The sequence below is a fragment of the Grammomys surdaster genome, unplaced genomic scaffold (genome assembly GCF_004785775.1).
Source record: "Grammomys surdaster isolate TR1022 unplaced genomic scaffold, NIH_TR_1.0 373, whole genome shotgun sequence".
In the NCBI taxonomy this organism is placed as follows: Eukaryota; Metazoa; Chordata; class Mammalia; order Rodentia; family Muridae; genus Grammomys; species Grammomys surdaster.
Window position 1 is genome coordinate 9,102,376 of NW_021604792.1, and position 22,636 is coordinate 9,125,011.

The 22,636-nt window shown below is 33.6% G+C and overlaps 1 protein-coding gene and 2 pseudogenes across 1 annotated transcript; 1 reads left to right on the plus strand and 2 right to left on the minus strand.

Moving 5' to 3' along the window:
* Positions 1–7,927: 7,927 nt before the first annotated feature.
* On the minus strand, positions 7,928–8,880 carry LOC114632404 (annotated as a pseudogene).
* A 6,619-nt stretch (positions 8,881–15,499) lies between these two features.
* On the plus strand, positions 15,500–16,436 carry LOC114632360 (annotated as a pseudogene).
* Positions 16,437–21,290: 4,854 nt separating this feature from the next.
* Positions 21,291–22,226, minus strand: LOC114632430 (taste receptor type 2 member 42-like). The gene has a single exon (XM_028780933.1). It carries the CDS (start codon positions 22,224–22,226, stop codon positions 21,291–21,293), a length of 936 nt encoding a protein of 311 aa, XP_028636766.1.
* Positions 22,227–22,636: the final 410 nt, after the last annotated feature.

Below are 22,636 nucleotides of genomic sequence, written 5' to 3' on the forward strand. Positions count from 1 at the left end.
AATCTTCTGTCTCCCCATTATTTTCTGACTTTAACTGCCTCTGCTGACCTGTACTGTATTGTATGAACTCACAAATCAACTCAATTCCACTTCACTTAATTCACTTGACTGATACTAAATTCACTTTCTCTTCCTGAACTGATGTTAAATAGGTTTTCTTTCCTGTGATGTTTTCATGAGAATTGAGTACATTCTATCTCTGACTTATTCTGTTAAATCTTTCTTTGATTCATCACTTTGTCTGCCCCTGAAATATGAGTTGTTTTCAATCATTACTGTTTCCTTCTATGATCTAACCTTACCTTCATTGTTTTTTATTACAGATATCTCTGTATTCCAGAGAGAGGGATTGCTGAATTAAATTTTTCTACAGTATTCATTATTTCTTTTTTACATTCTTATTTTTTTATACATTACTTGTATGTCTATCAAATGAATGTTGTATGCAAGTGAGCATTTTAAAGATACTATGGATTTTCTTTCTTTGTCCATTAATCCTTCAGGCCTCTGAAAGAAACACAATGTAACTCATTTACTTTGAAGCCGTTATGCCCCTATGTGTCATTGGTGAAGTTTTTAAAACTTGATTTCCAGTATATTTGTATATGTCTTAACTAAAAAGTTTATTTGTTTAGAACCCTAGCAACTAAGCTTTCACCCTTTCCTACTACCCATTTCCCCTCTTTCCCTGTTTGCATTCCATCCTTCATCTTTAATGACAGGTGTGAGTTATGATCATTAAAGATATCTGAATAGGAGGGATGGTCTTTTGTGCTAATGAAAAAAATCAGGTCAAACGAGCAATAAAAATGTGGAATAATAAGAATACTGGGTAGATAAATTCATTTCTAACCAGTGTCTGGTTCATAGCCAAACGGGAAAGCTGATCCCACTCTACATGCCTATGTAAAGTAGCCACAAATATAGTGAGTATTTACATCATTTTTGCATCAGTTATTCAAAAGCATCATTAAATACTGTATGATCAATTGGCACAGTACACCCATGAATTAGACTATTAACAATATTGTAAAATTTATAAATGAAAATGTAGAAAAGGGAAATTTCTTCTAAAAAGTGAGTTTATTTGAGTGTATTTGCCTGTGCATTCATCAATGACATTGTTTAGAAAAATCAAATAAGAAAATCCCATTTTTGGTCCTAAATACTTCAAGAATAGAATACTTGGCCTGTGATATTATTAGATATCTAAATATTGTAAGAAGAACCTTAGAAAAATATTGAGCTATTTTTATACATTGCTGAGAATCTCTGAGCTTAGAAAGTTCCATAAATCCGTCTGATTTGTATATCCATTTTTCTAATTTTCTAATAAATTTTATTCCAAATTTAAGTACTTAGGTTATAGTATACACAGGAGATATAAACAGCAAAATAATGCAATGTTTGCATCTTAGCACATGACAACTCAACATATCACATGTCATTGGTTAGAAAACATCTAAGGCTATTATCTGTGCAGAGCACTGTTATGCATCTTAACCATAAGGGAAAGTACACACATGTGGAGGAAGCCATGGACCCAATCCTTGGCTTAGCAAATTTTGCTGTCTGCTTATAGTTATTTAAGATGAAAGATGGAGAAGCAAAAATGTGATAAGTGTATGATGTAACCATCTCAAATTTTCTTCAAGGATTTTAAAAACTGAGTCATTATGAGAGACAATGGATGACACTCTTTTGAGAATATTAATGATGATTTTAATTGTGTAATTCATAACAGAAAATCTTATAATGCATTTGTGGCTTTGTTTACTGTACAGGTTAGGACAAGAAAAGGATTACTACAGTAGATTAGACCCTTACTATCCTTGCCATCCTCCAAATTCTTTGCTATATTCAATATTCGTAAGTATACTGATCTGTATGTTATACTCAGCTTTACTTATGGTTGGAAAAATTATTAGAAGAACCTATGTCTCCTGAACTGTGGGCAACCATTCTAGTCTCTGGCTTGCTACATCAATATATTTTGTATTTCAAGATAGCCATAATTTGGCTATAACCATAATTTGTAACCATAATTTGTCATCTAAAATGGAGAGTTAAAAGAATGATTTGAGTGATTCTTTTGGCAGTTCTGGTACTATATTTTTAAAAGTACATTACAAATGCATATACATAATTTTGTTTTGGATGTTGGATATATGGCGAAAATGCATTTTACAGTTCTAGTCTGAATGAGACTAAAGAAGTTTCTCTGAATCCTAGACAGTTTTACTTTTTGGACCTTTCATCCTGTGTTTAATCACCTTTTTTCTGCTCATATTCTCCCTGAGGAAACATCACAAGAAATTGTACATCAGTGCCTTAGGATATTGAGACACTAGTACTGTAAGTCACATTAAAGCCTTCACAGCATGTTTGCTTTTGTTCTTGTGCATTCCATGTTCTTCCTGCATCTTTTTGTACAACTTTGGATTTGTGAAATGCTGAAAATAAAGTCACTGTTATGTTCTCCCAAGATCCTGTAGTATCTTTTCCTTCTACCCACTCTTCTGTCCAGGTTCTGAGAAACAATAAACTGAGGCAGTCTTCTCTTTCTGTACTGCTGTGGTTGAGATTCAGGCACAATAATGTGGAATGATTGGATCTCTAAAACATGTTTGTAATGATCTCTAATATTTTCTTGTCACAGTTCTTTAAACAGTAGAAAATAACAGATATTTACACAATATTTATAGCATATTATATATGAGAAGTGATCAATAACCAATTGAAAGTATATGAGAGAATATTCTTGGGTGACATGTGAATATTGTCATTTCATATCAAGCTACTTAAACATCTATGGGCATTTCTATCTATGGAGGGTACTGAGATCAATCCTCTCAGACACCAAGAAATGACTAACTCAGATGATGGAGAAGAAGACAAATGTTGACATTTTAATTGTTCTCATTTTCTCACTATGGGAACTGATGATGCTATATAATCTCTTTTACCTTTACTATATGTTCCTAGAGAGGCATCATCATCTTCAGTATTGACCATGTTAATATATGCTAATCACTGAGAGTAATTTTCTTCATACAGCAAAATATTCGTGTTCTGTCCTACTTTTATTTTGTAAATACATCTATGACTCAACCTGATTTACTTTATATTTGATCAGTTAATCTGCTAAACACGTTTTCCAAGGAATATGCTCATAGATATGAATGCAAATTATTTGGCTGTAGTTTTCAAATATCTCCTTTTGAGTGCACCATTCTTTGCCTGTTTTATTGTGAAGCCTGATGTAATTCCGAGATCTTTTCATTTTTACCTATGACTGAATGCCACATAATTTGCATTCCAAATAAAATAGTCATAGAATTGGTACTATCATTTCATCAACATATAACAAAATCTCAGTAACATAAAAATACTTATTTTTATCAGTAATTCCTTGACACATATTGTGGTTTCTGGTTTATTTAAAAACTGTGCTTTCAAAAATTAAATATATTATTAGAATAATGATTTGCTGAATTTGTTGCTAAAAAACGGCTTTATATTTTAGATGATTTTGTATTAATAGCTATTCATAATTTGTTAATTTATTATTTATAATAAAATTATTGGTGTATAGTATCTCAATATTATTGTAGTTTTGGGAAAATATTTCACATACTTTAGACCACGATTTTGAAAGAACTACTAGTTTATTTGTTAAACTTTTTTTCATTAGATAAATGTTTTTCAATACTTATACATTTTATATTCTAATGTATTTTATTTGATACTAATATTGTTCTAGTAGCTTCTATTTTGTTGGCATCTTGGCTGAAAATTAAGCTACATACTAAATGAATGAGAACACAAAGGATTGAGTAGACCACTGCTTTGTAAAGGTTTGTAATGTGCTTACTGCCGAGAAGTGAAGACCAGAGCTCAGTCCATAGGTTTTATGTAAAGGTAAGGCATGATGGTATATGCACGTGATGATGCACTGTGTAACTAGTTAGAGTCAAAAGGATCTCTTGGGCTGACTATTCATCCAGTGTAGTTTACTAATTCTTGCTGGGTCCAGGATGACCTTGTTGTGGATACAATGACATGGTTCCTGTCCTTAGGACAGAGTCAGAAGACTTGGGCTTCCAGCAGTGCAGATGGCTGCCATGGTCAGAAGGATTTTTGTATAATAATGTACGTATTTTACATTCCTACTTTAAGGAATGTCCTCCTGGTTAATGTTAATGACTCCATGATAATCAGACCGCAGGAGTAATAATAAGAATCCAGGAGTAATAATAAGAGTGGAGGGGGCAAAGCTCTGACTAATGTCTAACCAAAATGATAAGTGTTGGACATTCAGGACAGCCCTGAAGGCTGTGGAAAAGAACTCTTAAAACATGAGGTCAAAATATGTACTTTCTCAACCACGCAAAATGTAGAGATGATATGTTAATTACATGAGATGCTTCATGAAGCTAAAGGAACAGAGGCAGCTATACTATGAGCCAATTTGTCAGAAACTAAGGAAGAAGATAGGGATTTAGGGAGTTATGATTGCAAAAGATCCCTCCCAGCTGTTTTTGTATTTAATCTTACAAAGGTAGACAAATTCCTAAGTTCAGAAACAGCCTGGGACAGAGAAGGGTTAAGCCCAGGTGTGATCGAAATGGTAATTTCAGGACTGGGTCTCACTGAGCTAGCTTAGAATCTGTGCTAAAATTATGTTGGTTATTTTGGAAATAGATTCTTTCTCTAAAAGAAGAAACTACCTTAATAAAGTATGCTGTTTTAATTTAATTCTCTTTTTGTGTATGCATTGTGCAAATGAGTATACTTATGTGTAATGCATACATATGGGAGACTTTCAAGTTCCAGAGAGTTGTTGGATTCTAAGGAAGCAGGTTTACAGAGGGTTGAGAGCCATAGCCTGGATATCGAGAACTAAAATCACAAAGCATGTCCTTTTCAAAAGCAATAATTGCTCCTTTCTAGCTCTGAATTATGTACAGAAGATATATTATTCTGCTCATTTACATTTTTATTAGCAAGAAAGGATTTTGTCATTACAGAATATTAAATTCTATGTTCTAAACTGTCTTTTCTGAAGAATAACTTATATTGTATTTAAAAATAGTAGTTGACTTTTTCTCTTTCATTAGCACACTGCCCATTTTTCTGTCTCTCTCAAGGAGAACTGCACACAAGTAGTGGAAGACAGTCCAAGAGAAAGATGTATGTTGTAAAAGGTAAAGTAAAACTGAAGTTTTATGTACTTGGTATGATGCTTTAGGACCTTTTATTTTTACATTTGGTTTCACATTTGCTTTATACCTGCTTTTCTCCACTAAGCCTGAATTTCTCTCTTGGAAATGAAAGGGTCTTTTGTGTACCATTGTATGTTGGAAGCATGTAATTTGCTTTTCGATTTTATAGAAGCCACAATTAATAGACTACAGCCATTTGAGTCTCAGAAAGTACTTTAGGCTTTTAAACAACAGTTAAAATATTAAGGATGAATGCGTGTGGGGTGTTGGAGTAAATGCATTTTGCATTCTGATATGGCCGTAGGTTCATGGATGTCAGAGAGGGTAGTGTGGTGGTTTGAATGAGAATTGAGTAGCCTCAGGTATTACAATTGTCCTGGTCTGTAGGACTTTTAAGGGATGAGGTGTAGCCTCACTGAAGGAGTAGCTCACAGAATTGGTTTTGAGAATTCACATCTTAATTCCATTTACTCTTTCTGATTTGTGTTTGCAGAAGTAAATGTGACTTCTCAGTTTCCTCCTCCCTATGCTGGCAGTTATATGTCCTTCATCAGTATCTCTTTTTCCATAATATTGCCATGATGTCTAATTAAATGAGCAAGAAAATGGCTAATATAAATGCTTCTACAGTAATGCGATTTTTACAATTGCAAAATTGTTCTGTAAATCATTACAAACACATATACATGCATACATATCTGATATTTATGTTCAAACATTTTTACATGAAAATAATAAAATTTTCATATCAGGGACAAAGTGACAATATTCGATGGCTACTAAGAGAACTAACGACAGATCAAGATAATTTTGCTCTGAATTTACAACATTCCAACTCTCCACTATCATGGAGTCTTTATTCAGACTCTTCTTTATCCACCAGTCACCTGACCTTGAAGGAAATTTAATATAGATGTGTCTAACTCTAGGAATTATAGCTCAATAATTCAAGTACATAGAACTTAGTTTACAAGATTCCAATGTATCTCTCGGTGTATATTGTAAATCATATTTTACCAGGAATAAAAAGAAGGCTCTTAAATTTTTTCCTTCACTGTAGACATTAAATAATTAAGAGCCATATTTTCTATTAAATGTCATTGATAGGTATATTGCATACACACATTGAGAATAAGAGGAAATCTCTTACTTTATAATATTATCTTGAAACTGTTTTGCATTTGGTAGGCAAGAACATTTGCTTTAAGCAACAAATACACAGTCTATGCAATGTTTATCTACCACCACCTCTAACAGGCTATATCTTTTTGCATTTTGTCTGAATTTGTGTGGTATGTTCCCTGTATTGAAAGATGTTACTCTAACCTTTTAATGACTCCTTATGTTCTGCTGTATCTTGGAGCAACCATTTGAAAACTAGCAGTATTCATGTATGAGAACACAGATGGATAGAAATGCAGAGACACATAAAATTACTCTTAGAGATGTACCTCAGTAGTATTCCACCATGCATTTAATTACCAGGGTTATGCATTTAATTCCCAAGACCTAGAAATGTAAGAGGTTCTTATCTTAGGAACTACTTGTAGAGATGTTCAGTTTCTTTATTTCAGAGCTTGTTTCTCATGAAAACATATTCAAATGGTGCAATAAATGGATGTTGTCTATACACTTGTTTTAATGAATGTTTGAACATTTTGTGGGAATATGGGTAAATATATTAAAACTTTGACCCAGAAATTTGGAAAAATTAATGATAAACATATACATAAACAAAGAACCCTTCATCTCTACTAATTTCAGAAACATGTTATACTGAAGATTTAACTGCATAAAACATTGGGCATTTCTCCAAGATCTATTGCATATGTACCTTATTATACAGCTAATTCTTTGAAACCACTTCAGAAAATTATACAATTTTATAGATTTTTTAAAACTAATGAACAATAAATAGTAAGAAATGGTATATATTTGAAGTTTTCAATTGATTGTGTGGGGGTCATCAATAACATTTTTCACATGATAATAATGCTCTGTAATATTAAAAGTTTAAAAATAACAATTTCAAATTAATATTTTAGAACGATAATAATCTTGTATTTCTTATAATTATATGTTAAAATAAAATAGATTATATTACTTTTCCTTAAATAATATACTTTGCACCTAGAAATGTAAATGACATTGTCTTTATAATTATGAAAATATTTTAGAATGGTTGGTAATGAAAGTAGTAACAAGTATGTAGTAAATCACATAGAGTAGCTTCATGGCTCCAAAGAATTGGCAAAACTAATTCCAAATTAAACTCTGTATTTAATAAACTACATTTATTTCCACATGTTTAAATTCTATATTATACTACATATTTCTCCTTTTAAGTTTTATTCATATGTTCTATATTATATTATATTACATTATATTATTATATTTATTATATGGTTTTAGTCATATGCTTTTGTTACAGTTTGTTATAGATATCAACATATATAATAGAGGTCATAAATAAAAATCTCTGTGATTAATGTTTGATACAAATCTTATATAATTTTGACATATTCATGTTTGAATGAAATATAAACAGGACGTTTTTGATAGAGGTATTATGAAATAAACTTGTACACAATTTTCTAAATTAATAATAGCTTTAATTAGTGGATGTTGCAAATAAAGTATCAAATTCATGTAGTCAAGGTCAAATAATATTTAAAAATTGAAAATGAAAAAACATAGAAATTTTATGCCACATAACTTGACCTGCATGTCAGACACTACAACACAGAGAGACAGGCCTGTCTCAGCTTCCTGTCTCCTGGAATCAAGACACATGTATGGAATGAAGGAAAAGCTATCCATACAATATGAAAAAATAAAATAAAAAGACATTTCTTCAGTAATTCATGTTCCCAAAGTTGTAGTAAGAGAGACAGGACAAAAGTGGAGTATAATAAGAGAAAGGCAATTACAGTTTCCAAGGCTTTGAAGTGGGCCATTGTGATGGCATCTCTGCATCTTTGACCATGCTCAAGCATCTTCTTGTGATGTGTCCATAGGGAGAAAAAGATGAGCAGGAGAATAGTTGACAGGGACAAAACAAAGGGGACAGACAGGAAAATTATGTCAAGCCATAACAAATGCCTTTGACATTTTTCATGGTAATAAGAAACAAAGCTGTATGACATGTTTATTTGATGATACTCATTTATACACATGTTAATTCCCAAGTAAACTAGTAAAATATTTGAAAACAAGGAGACCAGAGACACCAGTAATGTAACTGAAACTACTTTTTTAACTCTCCAGTTTAAGTAAAGAAAAGGAGAATTAAAAAAATGGCTATCTTGAAAAAATAAAAGGCACCGAGGCATATAGCAAGCCAGATGTTGATATGGTTAGCTGTAGCCCATAGATTACTAGCAAACTCTCCCATTGCTCTAATAGTAGCGAAATCCTGCATCCAGCAAGGTAATTAGGGAACCTGTTAGTACAAACCAGGGCAGACAAATTCTGGATGTCGCAAAGCGGTGAGGATTTGGTCAACTCATGACATTTTTTTTCTCTTAACCCAATCCGTGCATTGCTCCAAGGCCACATATCCATTTCCTATAATTCCAGCAATTAATTCAATGAATCAAATAATTTGAAGTGTGCTCTAGGAGATATCAAATATTCTCTTCAAAAAATACCCCATTTATGTATTAGTTCTAAAGATTTATAAGCATAATCATTTGAAGTGCTGTTTGTATTATGCAATTTTTAAGATTTCAGACAGTTTCTGAGTTGATTTTCATAAAATACTTATGGTTAACTCTCCCACACACACTAATAGAGAAGCAAACATGGAGATATTACACTTATGGAGTCTGAAGTTCTTTCCATGAAAACGTGTCTTTTCATACAGGTCAGGAGAGTCAGACCAGAAGAGGTTTGCTCACACAGATCCTGTAGTATTTTCTAGGCAAAGATGAAGAAGTGATTAGAAACTTCCATGCTCTTGTGTAAGGGAAAACACATGAGTTTCATCATTTACTTATATTTGCATCAATCTATGTATTTTCATATGGCTTCTTCTCTTCTGTGGAAGACACTTTTAGAGATTATCAAGTATATAAAAACAATAAAATTTAAAGATATGGGTCTCACTTATCTGTAAAGCTTTATAGGTAAAGCAAATTTCACAGATCTTAAGATACAATATCCTTATCTCTTATATTCTTATCTCTGTAACAGTGTCATGAGGATCTTTAATCTTCCAATGCTAAGTAGCAAAAAAATATTTCCTCATTATCTCATATGCATATATACATCTATACAACGCTCACCTGTAAGTATGTATTAAGATTCAAATAATTTTTAAATTTTTCTACGATGTATCTCCATTGGCCGATATTATGTGCACATAGATCATGCTCAGCATTGTCCAAGTTTCTGAGGTCAGGTTAATTATGAGCTTTCCATGTTTCCTGATGAAATAGGGCTACTCCATCAACAAATGTACTAGAGGAAACTCTACTTTTGCTGTGACCAGTCAACAAAGAAGATAAGCATATCTATAACATAAGACACCTCCTTATTCCTGGCCCCTCCTTTGAATGTTACAACAGATTCTTCCATTAGCGGCAAACACCATCTGACTATAGCCACCTCTCCCTTAAAAAGTCCTTTTAGTATCTACTCTGTAATCATAACTGCTTGTCACCAATGTGGAAGAAAGATCTCAGACATGCTGGGAAACATAAAGAAAATACAATTTGATATAGTCATAAATCAGTATCTAAAGAGCAATATAGAACATAATTTGACATATTAAGGGATGATTGTCAAATATAGTGATGATGACAAAGAATAAGATGCAATGATTTAAAGTCTCTGAATAATACTACTATCAGTCCCTGTAGCAATAATGTGGAAAGAACATAAGCAATTTGAAGACCATCTTTTGGTAGTATGTTCTATGAAGAAGGCATGACAGACAAGTGTGGGACATATCAGAAAAACATCTAAGAATGGAAAAACACACATACCTTCATTGTAGAGGCAGATTGTTTCCTACGACTTAGATCCTTCCAAGTAACAAATGAGGTCAAGTATGAAGAGAAACACATAGAAACAGGACAAGGGGTGGAGCTGAGTAGAGTGGGTACTGATAGTGAGTCTTCATGGGCTTTCGGGAAAGCATCAGGACTTGGATTTTCAACAAGAACTACACTCCACAATAACTAGGTTTTTCAACTTTTTAATGGATAATTTATTGATATTTAAAAGACAACTGTGGGTTTTCTTCCCATTCATTTGTAAACAAAAAACCAGAATATCTTTGTAAGATTTAAGCATGGTTTTAATCATTGCCCTCATGTGCACACACTACTGCAAATACACAGTATTTTTTCCTTTTATTTCACTTATTGGCATTCTGTTCTAATCACACCAATAATACATACTTTCTCATTGTTTTACATCTTTTTTAAAATAAATTTTAAGCAGTTCATAGCCTCTAGGGACATTTTTTTTTCCAAATAGTCTTTGTTCTTTCTTTCCTGTTGAACAAAATAATAAAGGACACTGATCCAGTAGCCAACTGCCTCTGAGGAAAATCACTCATAAAGTAAATTGTAAAGCATTGTTCAGAAAAGAAAAGTTGCTGTGACTTAGTAAAGAGTTTCCCATTCATGAATTCTGAACTTCAATAACGGTATAATGCAGTAAAAAACAAGATAGGAAAATTTCTATCCCTTTTAGCAGCAAGATTCAAAACTCCACCCACTTTGCAAATTACCATGTCAATGCCACCTTTATTGTGTGCATACACCTTAAATATGATAACATTCATTTTCATGTTTTAGATAAGATTTTCTTTGATGAGCAGCTCAGAGAATGATAGTAAAATTTGGAGTCAAAAAAAGACTGATTTTAATAAAAATGCTTTTTGCTAAAGTGTATGTTATTTAAAGTCCTTTTGGAGCATCACATAGAAATTGAGAAGGTCCACATTCTTTCCCTTCCAGTCACTAACACTTCTATAGGCCTTTGTAAGTAAATGAAGACATTAAAGAAAGAAGTATTTTGAATCACATCTTAATAACTTTCATTCTGAATTGGAATCACCATAGTTTCCTCCTGACCAACAGAGATCCTGCGGTCAGAGTATTTCCATACAAGTTGAAAATGGCACACAGAATTATTCTAACATTTCATGTAAAAATAAATTTAAAAGTCAGCTTGAATTCTAGATTCAGAATACAGTCAACTAGAAATGATACAGTATATTGTTTGTTAATCTTCTGTAAATATTCCAAAATTTCAAATATTCCAAAAAGTGAGTTCCTCAGAGCTAATTGCCCTCACCTATTCTAAAGACAGTGTTAGTGCATTTGTTTTATCTATAGTTAATTGTATATCATTTTAATTTTTATTCATGATTACTTGATAGACTGATTGGACAAAATTTAAATATTGACAAAAAGTTTAATCAACTACTTTTTTATTTATTTTTCCATGGCAAAATAGGTAAGCCAGTAGTTATAATATAATGTATATATTTCAATCAATATTTATTTTTTTACATTTAAAGAATCTCTGACCAGCTAAGCCATTTGCAACAAGCTTAGTACAACTAAATCATCTGTAAAGGAAATTGTCCAACTTCTTGATTTGTGGGCCTTCCTTGTTATGCAATACACTCGAAGGGTAGGTTTTTCATGATGTAACTGTCTTTGAGTTACCTATGTTCCTATCAGTAAACCTTCGTACATATTTCCATTAATAACAGCAATAAAACTCATTAGGTCCCCAAGTTAAACTTTCAGACATTGATCTGTCTTAAGTTCCAAATATGGGTGAGTAGAAGCTTCTTAATTTCGCTGAAGGAGTATTTTCATATCACAGTATTTAAATCCAATCTGAAAGTGATTTGGTACTCCGAAGAGTTTATGAGCAAAATAATATTGATTTGAAAGGTTTAAAATAAAATAAGGATGACACAAGGTTAGATAAATATGAAAATAGGTGGATCTGGGAAGACTTGGGATGAGAAGTAAAACATATCAAAATATAAAGTATGAAATTCTCAAAAACTTAGAAAATAATTTTAAAACATGGTACTTCAATGATAGCAGATTACTTAGGCAAATCTCAGATGATGACAATCCTCCTGAAAATTTTAATCTTTTTATTATGATCTAGGTACTGAGTTTCAAAATTTTACTAGCTGATTTGAAAAAACCAAAAACTATACAAGGATTTGCAAAATGAAATGCAGCAGTAAAATGCAAGATAATATGCTTCTTCTGCGTGTGAGTAAATGAGATAATTAGCTTCAAGTGCAACCTTAACCTTGGAAGATGAAGAAGACAAAATATGAAATTCATGAAGAGGAGGAAATTTGTTCTCTTTCAGGAATAATAAGCCAGCATTGAGATCATTGTATGTCACAGTGTAGTCCTTTATTGTTTAATGTGTGTCAAATAATTAAAGAAAAGAACTTTAACACATGACTAGCAACCAAATGATGATAGAATTTCATGTCTGACAGTGGACCCCGATTACATGAGCATTCTTTTTCTTTCAAACAAGAATCTGCATACACTCTGTTTTTTTGTTCTTAGCTTCTGTTTGAAAAATAACCATGGCAATATTTTTATATATAACACTAAAATAGACCAGAAAGTCAACATCTGAATGGTAATTTTTGTCTTTCTGTGAGTATACTAGAAGATCTGGAAAAAGATTACCTCCTGTTTTCCATTTATTTATGTAAGCCATGCCCTTGACTGTGAGAATGACTTAACTCACATCTAATAACGAGAATAGAACCATGGCATAGGGATGTTACTTCTGGCAGTTCTTGTTTTGTTAGTTTCCTATAGGCAAAAAAATCTCACATCATAAAATTTATCTAAATTTTAGTTTCTCTAAATATGATCACTTTTCTTCTCAGACACTTTAAAAGGAATTGACTATGTTACAAAGCATAGCTTATTTAGACAAATCCCAGTGTAAATCTGAATCCAGAAAATGCCCAAAAAATCTCCTAAGTTGGTTATCCTCCACTTTTTTATGAAAGTAACCGCAGAGAGATTTTAAGTATGTAAATATATATATAAAAAAAGAAGTTGTAATTAAATTAAGCTTTACCTCAATCTTGTTGCTTAAAACTATCCTGATGGTGTAGTGGTTTGTATTAAAGCCATAAATAATAAATGCTTCAGAAATGTGAGCTCATGATATATTCTTATCAATAAACCTCAAATAAGAGATAAAAAATAACAGAAACATAACCAATCATTTTTATTATAGAAACTTTATGTAAGTGTTTCAGTTATGGCCTTGATATTCTCTGCAAGTGGCTCTACATTTGATCAATGTCAGAAATATGCTTAGGAATGTGTGTGTGTGTGTGTGTGTGTGTGTGTGTGTGTGTGTGTGTATAAGTAACATATATATATATATAAAACTAATCCCCTGTCATGAGTTTAGATGATGCAGAATGTTCACTTTGCTGAGGCATCTGAAGACAAAAAAGGATAGCAAGAGACAAGACAGAGATTTTGGAACAGGGAGCTCACAGCTTGCACCTCAAAATGGACTGAAGAGGTTAAAATTGTCAGCTGAAATCCCAGTTGAAATTTCTCCCCAGGCATGTTAGCCTTTTGCTGTTCTCAAGGGCACATTGTTGGGCTGTTTGTCCTTGCGTAACTCTGAGTTATATTGGAAACCCATCCCTAGAAAAGACTTTGGAAGTCATTTTAAAATAAACATGCTTAGGAAAAAAGAAGGAAGCCTCACTCCCATAGCCATATTCCCAGTGAACTCTAACAGTATATAGCAATTTGCCAGTGTAAAAATCATAGCCCATTAAACAGTAACATCTCTAAGTACTTTACACATCACAAGGTGTTTGCATTCTTGTTGGTCCTCATATTTGAGCTCATCTTTGCCCCCCAAAGAACCAGCAGAGTGTTTCTGCCCCTGAACGTAGGTGTATTATTCAACTATTAGGAATGAATAAATCTCCCATTCTATTCTTTTCCCCTTCTTTTTATGTCTTTTATGTAAATATCATAAAACTGAGAACTTTTAGTAGATATTCAGTGTTTGGAAGATGATATAGAAGACTGGGGATGGTATTGAATCTTTGTAGTGAAATTCTACATGTGTTTCGTTTTGATTTCTAAAACTAACAATATGTATTTTCCTTTTACTTTCAGCATTTATTTCTAAATTTACTTCTTGGTCACTTCATTATCTCTAGTTATTGATCAATGATTGTGTCTTGAAGCTCATTTTAAAAACTTAAACAACCTGTTTTGTTTGTCTGTGTTTCTGTGAGTGATAATGACTGAATATATGTTGGAGGAAGGTGTGAGAAGTTAGGGATCCTCATTTGTTAGTAACTTGGTATTAATGAAGAAATAAAAAGGGCAAGGGGAAGGTAGAGAGTGGTGAGAATTCTGGCTGAGTCCATGAATTCATCCCTGTTCAGTTCTGTTTCATAATACAACAGTAATGTTAATAATACTCTACATGGATGGCTAAAAATTTCTAAATTAGTGGAATTTTACATTAATTCTGAGGCTTTTATAAAGTAAAACATTTTAAAAAGTGTCAGAACAACTGAAACAGGACTATTTCTGGATGGATACTAAAAGTTGAGATCATTTGTAAATGACTGAATGTGAAACAAAAACATTGCAACTGAATTAGATACATTTTTGGCTGTTTTTGCATGTGTCTCAAATGTAAAATAGTATTCATGTACAATTATCGATCTATGCTAAAGTTTCAATGAATTTTAATGTCTGTGGCATTATCAGACAAATCCAAATGTCTGCTTTAATAGCATTTTCAAAACACTAGCTCTGTCACCCCTTGTACTCAGAAAGCTCCTTACACAAGTCTAGGTTCTGATTGCCCACTACACATTAGAATATATGAAATTACTTGCTCATAACTACAGTAGCTAGATTAAAATGTTATTATGGCAGAGTCATGGAAGCAATACAAATAATATCTATTTGTTTTTGTCTTACAACATGAAGACTTAGTATTACCTTTAGGATTCACTCAAAAATATTTCATACGACTTGGTCTAATTAGTGTTCTGGATGCAGCTTGGTTAAAATTAATGGGAAAAAAATGTTGCTCTGACAGAAAAGAGATGTAGTATGAGCCAAATATTGTCAAAGCTTGATTTTTTCTTTTTGTTACTACACAGAGCATTTTTAAAAATGAGTATATAATGAAAATTCAAGACTCAGAGCACTTTAAATTTTCTACAGTGACGTCAGGTATCATAACTTGCCTTACAGACAATGGATGAAATCACACAAAGCATGTTTATATTCATTGTAATTGTAGAAATAATAGTAGGATGGATTGGAAATGGATTCACAGCTCTGGAGAACTGCATATACTGGGTCAAGAGAAGAAAGATCTCTGCAGTGAATCAAATACATCCTTGGCTTTCTCTAGGATCTACATTCTTATGACAGTGTTCACTGATATATCAGTGTCTACATAGTACTCACATGACTTTTTAACTAGAAGAGTGGTAAAGTTGATTAATTTTAATTTCCATTTGATTTTCAGCAGCATGTGGCTTGCTTCATGCCTTGGCCTTTTTTGTTTTCTTAAAATTGCTAATTTTTCTAACTCTATTTTTGTTTACTTAAAGATAAGAATTACCCAGGTTGATTCAGGGACTATGCTCATGTCTTTGGCCCTCTTGTTTCTAAACACTGTTGATAAACTCATACATTGATACCCAGATGGCTGACTACAGAAGATGTCTGCGGTATGATTTCACTTCGAATAACACTTCATCATTTTACAGGGTTATTACAGCCATAAACTGTATTTTCACATCCATACCCTTTACACTTTCACAGTCAACTTTTCTCCTGCTCATCTTCTCACTGTGGAGACATTACAAGAAGATGTAGCAGCATTCACAAAGATGCAGAGATGCCTTCGCCAGTGCCCACATCAAAGTCTTGAAAACCATGATTACCTATGTCCTTCTCTGTGCCATTTTCCATGCAAGTTTGGAGTAGTGAGATGTTGAAGAACATTCTTTATATCAGGTTCTGTGAGACTCTTGCAGCACTTTTTCTATCGGGACACTCGTGTTCCTTGATCTGGGGAGACAAAAACCTGAGAGGGACATCTCTTTCTGTGCTATGGGGGCTAAAGCACAGGTTCACATCATGGGTCCCTAAAACATATTGAAGATCATCTTGTATATTCTGAAAGAAACTGAGTTCATAAGGAATTCTCCAAGATTCTTAGTTTTCTTTAAGAAATTGTTTTACATTGCTTTATCATTTTTGTGTGTCATATCTGATAAAAGATCTTTGCAAATATTTCATATGAGAAGCTCAATACACATATATAATTTAAAATTATAAAGTCACGATAGAAAAAATACAGTATATTTCAGATATCAAGTTAACTAAAATGATTTCTAGCTTTAAGTTTAATTGAGAAAGAGTTTGGAAGATGCTGAGAATCATGAGCTACTTAATTATAACTATGATACCCAAAGTACTAGTTTCAGAATTTAACAATCTTAAATAAACATAATTTTATGACTATATATATATTTACAAATATATTATGTAACTACATGATCTTTAACCCATGTGCTATAATTCTGTCTAAATTTTTAAAATGTAAAATAAGTAGAGCTCATGATAATTTCATGAGATTCTAATTACAAATTTATGCTTCTTTTTGTCATCATGTACCAAGGCTGATATTCCACTGACTATCAAAGAAATAGAAACTTGCAATATTTTGTGGGTCAGTCAACACATAATCAGCACAAATTCTTTTAAAATCATTTAATTATTATATATACAGTGGTGTGTGTGTGTGAGTGTATGTGTGTGTGTGTGTATGTATGTACATTTAAATGATAAAACACAGAGATAAAAGTTAGAAGACAGCCTGAAGAATTTGTTTCTTTTCACCACGTAGGTTCTAAAGATCAAGTAAGTGTCATCAGACTTGGCAGCAAGAAGTGTTACCAACTCATCATCCCTAACTCATCTAATCTTGCATGTTATTATAATATTGTAAATAGTAGAAAATAAATAAATGTGCAAAATTTATTTTAATAGGTGCAAATGCTCTAAGATATGAAACAGAGGGAAACAAAATTTGTGCCTCTATTCAGGGTGTTAAATATTGTGTTCAGTATCATATAATTGTACTTGTTTTAGAATTAAAGATTTTTTTCTCCCTCTCAGAGAAGAAGGGGAAGGAAGCTTGGAGGAAGGACTGTGGAAGGGGGTGACCTGGAATGGTGGCATGAGCTGGATTTAAAGTGAATAAGTAAAAATTAAAATTAAAATTAAAAATTAAAAAGGAGAAGAAATGAGGTGCAGATCTAAATAGGGAATTTACAAAGGAGAAATGTAAAATGATCAAGACACACTTAAAGAAATGTTGAAAGTCCTTAGTCATCAAAGAAATCAAAATCAAAATGACCATGAAATTTCACCTTACTCTAATTAGAATAGCTAAGTGCAAAAACTCAGGTGACTTCACATACTAGTGAGGGAGCACAGGAAACACTTCTCTTTTGGTGGGAGTGCAAAGCTGGACAACCACTCTGGAAATCCATCTATCAGTTTCACAGAAAATTATGAATAGTGCTACCTCAAGACCCATCTATACAACTCCTGGGCATCTATTCAAAAAATGTTCCATGATCCCAGAAAGTCACTTGCTGAACTGTATTTATGCCAGCTCTATTGTTAATAGCCAGAAACTGAAAGTAATCCAGATGCCCCTCAACCAAAGAATGGACACAAGTTGTGGTTTATTTGCACAATGAAATAGGATTCCACTTAGATATTAAAGACAAAAACATCATAAATTTTACAAATTCATAGATGGAACTAGAAAATATCATCCTGAGTGAGGTAACCCAGGCCCAAAAAAACAAGCATCATTGAAGTCTAGCATGACTGTTCTCTGAGAGGCTCCACTAAGCAGATGACTGAAACAGAAGCAGAGACCCACAGCCAAACATCAGCACAGCAGCTCAGGGAGTGTTATAGAAAAGTTGGGGAAAGGATCAAGAGACCTGAAGGGGATAGGAACTCCACAGGGAGACCACTTGGGACAACTAATCTGGATCCTTGATAGCTGTATTAAAATAGAAAAAGAAAGTTGTCTCTTAAAGTTGAGTGGATGAAAGTTGAGTTTGCCAGTCCAGTATGCTAATTACTGAGAGTCTTTGCTATCTATGCATACCAAAGCTTAGCTCAGAAAACCTGCTTGCTGCTTAAGAATAGATTTTCCTTAAGAATTTATTTCTGTTTTTTCTAAACTGTGTTCTGCTCTGTTAAAATAAATACAATATCATTTACAAGTGGTTTAATGTTAGATTTAGATTCTATGTTATGTTCATTGGACTAATAAAGGCTTGCCTTTATTTTCTGCCTTCTTTGATAAAAAACTCGAATGTTTTTTCAGTTCACTCTGTTTGAATGTTACTACTTCCTTAGATTATTGAGACTTGTCTTTTGGAAAGTATGGCTTAAGAGTTTATAGCTAAGGATTTAGTATATGTAAAACCACTGCACTCCCTTTTCCCTCTGTTCTGACTCACTAAAATGTTACGTGAGCTACATGCAAATGATTATTGAGAAAGAAGGAAGCTATTTAGTTCATTTGTGTCCAACATATGAAATGTGCCCATGATTGTTTCAGAAAGCAGATTTAAAACAAAAATCAGAAGCTGGGAGTCAGATTCCCAATAGGACTCCTGGCATTTTGTTTTAAACATTTGTTAGGGAGGGAAGAATAAAGAAAGGAAGGGATGGGAAAAGTTAGAGTGAGGAAGAGAGAGAGGGAAAGAGGGGGGGTGTTCACGTAGCCTTGTTCAAAACTCTTATGGGCTTTCTAATAAAATTCAGCTTCTGAACAAAAGAGGGGAGGGGGAAAGAGAGAGAGAGAGAGAGAGAGAGAGAGAGACAGAGAGACAGAGAGACAGAGAGACAAAGAGAAATGGAGACAGAGACAGAGACAGAGAGACAGAGAGAGCAATAAATAAAAAGAAAAACAATTTAAGCTGTGGGGCCACTGCAGGAGGGCTGAGAAGTCCATACAGCCTTTTAGAAGAAGGCAGGAGAGGATGACCTTTCAGAGTCTGCAATAACCCAAGAAAAAGCTATAAATGCAGGTCTTGAGAGATGATGATTTTAAAAATTGGTTTTGTAGATCTGGATAAAAAGATGGTGGAATGGAGTCATATGAGACATGAGAGAAGAACTAGAGAAAGGGTAGCAACCACAGATATAGAAGTGCATACAAAGATACATGTTGCCAAATAGGGCTGGCACTCATGCCACCTGGAAGCTTGGTCCACCACTGGGCCTGCCTTGCTCAGGTGATACCTGATAGGCTTCCCAGTGGTATGGAACCACTGAAGTTGCTCCTCCTGCTGCTCACCCAGCTAGGGGTAGGAAAGTATAATTATGAATTGCTGCCCACAGCCTACACACATGATGATCATGCTCTGACACTAAGTGGACCTGACAATAAAGACAGGGTGGTATACAGCAGCCTGGAACTCTTGAAGGTCCTGTCCCCAAATATAATGGCCAATCACACTTTCACCGAGATTCAGCAACATCTGGATATCTAAGATGTAGAACAGTTTATTTTCTGGATTAAGCCTCCTCAAAATATCCTGGTTCTTGCTACCAGAAATAATGTTGATATCCATTGTCTGTAAGGCCACCTGATACCATGATGATGTTTATGTTCCACGTTGTTGCCAGATATCATGTTGATATCACTGGTCCATGCTGCTGCAAGCTTGTAAAGGCAAGGAAATTTCTTTTGCAGAGGTATTGTACTATCATGACTTCAGACTCATTACTGAGAATAAGAAATATCAAAGGTTTTTGTGACAACCTCTTGATACCTTCTCCTAACCCCACAAAATAACAGAAACAGTCCACACAGGAAGCTATTAAAGACTGCCTTTAAAGTTGTGATAAAAATGCTAAAGTGTAGCTCTTCACTGTTGATGCCCTATGTTTGTGCTGGTGAGGAGGTGGCTCAGTTCTCTTTAAGAGGCCCTCCTCTGGTAGGTTGGCCATGCTCCAATGAATATGTGGATAACACAAATTGGACTAGGTGTTTTCTCTCTCTATTTGGCAAGCAGGCTGCGCAGTGGTGAGAGGATAGACCTTCAAGGAGTCCAAAGCAAGAATTTTTGGGATGCATTGTGGGACATTCCTAAATAATTTATAAAAATGTTACGTTAGTGCTGTGGGGGAAGAGCCCCATGAGAGAATACAATCAATAACAAAACTTGGGTTTGTATGAGAACATTAGAATATGATTACAGACAGCACATCTGCCTTATGATACAAACTCAGACTAACCTCATCATTATGCAATGACCAAAACAGCAATAGGTCTGAGCTGTGGAGACTGAAAAGATGGCTCAGCAGGGAAGAGCACTTGTCCAGGCAGAGGACTTAGGTTAGTTCCCAGTACCCACAGTGTTACTCACAGCAATTTGTAACTTATTTCCAGAGAATCTGATTCCCTCTAGTGAACTCCCTGGATACTAGACATACATGCAATGGCATACATGCAGACAAAACATTTATAAATATAAAGTAAATAAATACAGAACGAGAGATAGAGATAGATAAATATATAGATAGATAGATAGATAGAGATTTAACATAATGTAAAACATGAGTTGATTTTTTTTCTTTCTGTAACTTTAGATTTTCTTAATCTCCTATAAACATTCTACCCATCTTCTACTTATTGAGGCTTACAAGTAACTTTGATATATAAAGAATCATAAAGCTTCCTTGTAAATTGTAATTTCATACCTTTTGCCTGTAAAAATTAAAAATCTTTTAAAAATATTTGAGTCTATAAGTAACAAAAATTGTAAATGAATTTTAAAAACATTGGTTTGTGTGTCATAATATGACTGTGAGATGGTGTTTTTCTCAGGGAAAGCAGTATGCTCTAGTCCATACATGTTCAGCAATACTTAAAATAACTAAGCAGAACAACAATTCACCAATGCCTTCCAAGTCTCCCTGTTAAGCTGTTCCCCTAGTGTAGACTGGAGACTCTGTGGAGGGAAAGGATCAGCTCTTGAAGCTGTCTTTTAAGATGTTGCAGGACATGAATTGCTCTCTGTCGAAGCTTGCTATTTCCCAGGATGAGAATAATTGAGTGAGTTAATGGAAAGATGTTTAATGTTAACCAGACAAAACTAATTGACCTGTTCAATGGAAACAAAAATGTTAACCACAGTGCCACATGCATGCAAAAAATGTGAATTATAAAAAGAACAAGGAAAGACACCAGCATTTTCATGGCTTTCTTGTGGATCTTGGTTCTGGAATCTTCAGAGTTGGTAGAAATCCGAACAAGGTTTTGGGAGCTCTTCACCAAGGAAAAAAATAATAGGAGCAATGATGCTAGAGACACAAGAAATGGGACTAAATACATAATATCAAAAACAATTATGTTTTGAATAGCAATGTTCTTAATTATATCTGAAAATGAAGTCAGATTACTTTTAGGTATCACATAAATATCTCTCCAAAGAGGAAGTATTTCATGCAGTAGAAAATAAAAAATCAAGAAGAGGAGATAAAATACAAGAAAAATGACCAGTATTCCTCTCAATCTCCATTTCAACCAGAGGAAAAGGGGATGGGAGTAGTGGGCGATTTGAAATAGGTAGAAAATGCTGAGGCAGGTGGCAAGCCATGTTGACAGTTGATCAGTTATAAACCAGAATATATCAGTGTACTTTGCTACATTGTAAGAATAATACAAATGAGGAGCTAGTTCTAGTATAGTTGCATTAATAAATACCACCAACAGAGAGCTGATTCTGGAAGCTGACAAACAGAGCAGGATAAAGTTGATGAAGGTGATTTTCTGGTTCTTGACCCAGTCAGAGCAGTTTACCAGTACAGTGAACATATTCCCCAGCATTCCAGTTATAAATACTGCTATTACCAGTATCAGATACATTTGATCAATCCTGTAATCAGTTACATAGAAAAATGGAATCCACACTTCTAGCAATTTGCCTCGCTGATCAGTTCTCAAACAACCTTCCACAGAAAATCACTCTTTTCCATATTTATCTTGCTTGTTTCTACTGTAATTTCAGCTTTGATTAAAAACTCCTTCAACTGAGTAGATATTCAAAAATACTCAAGAAAAATCTTAGTCCTACTTTTTTGTCACTTTTCAAGTTTGTCCCACACTTAATTTATAAAGATCTGTTTATGAAAACAGCCCCATATTTTTACTTAAAGCTGTTTTAAAAGAAATATTATATTCTAATACATATAGTCTCTATGCCTACATCATCATCCACATGCCCTTAAATTTTTCATTGATGTGATGTCTGAAATGATTAAGTCAAATATATTAAA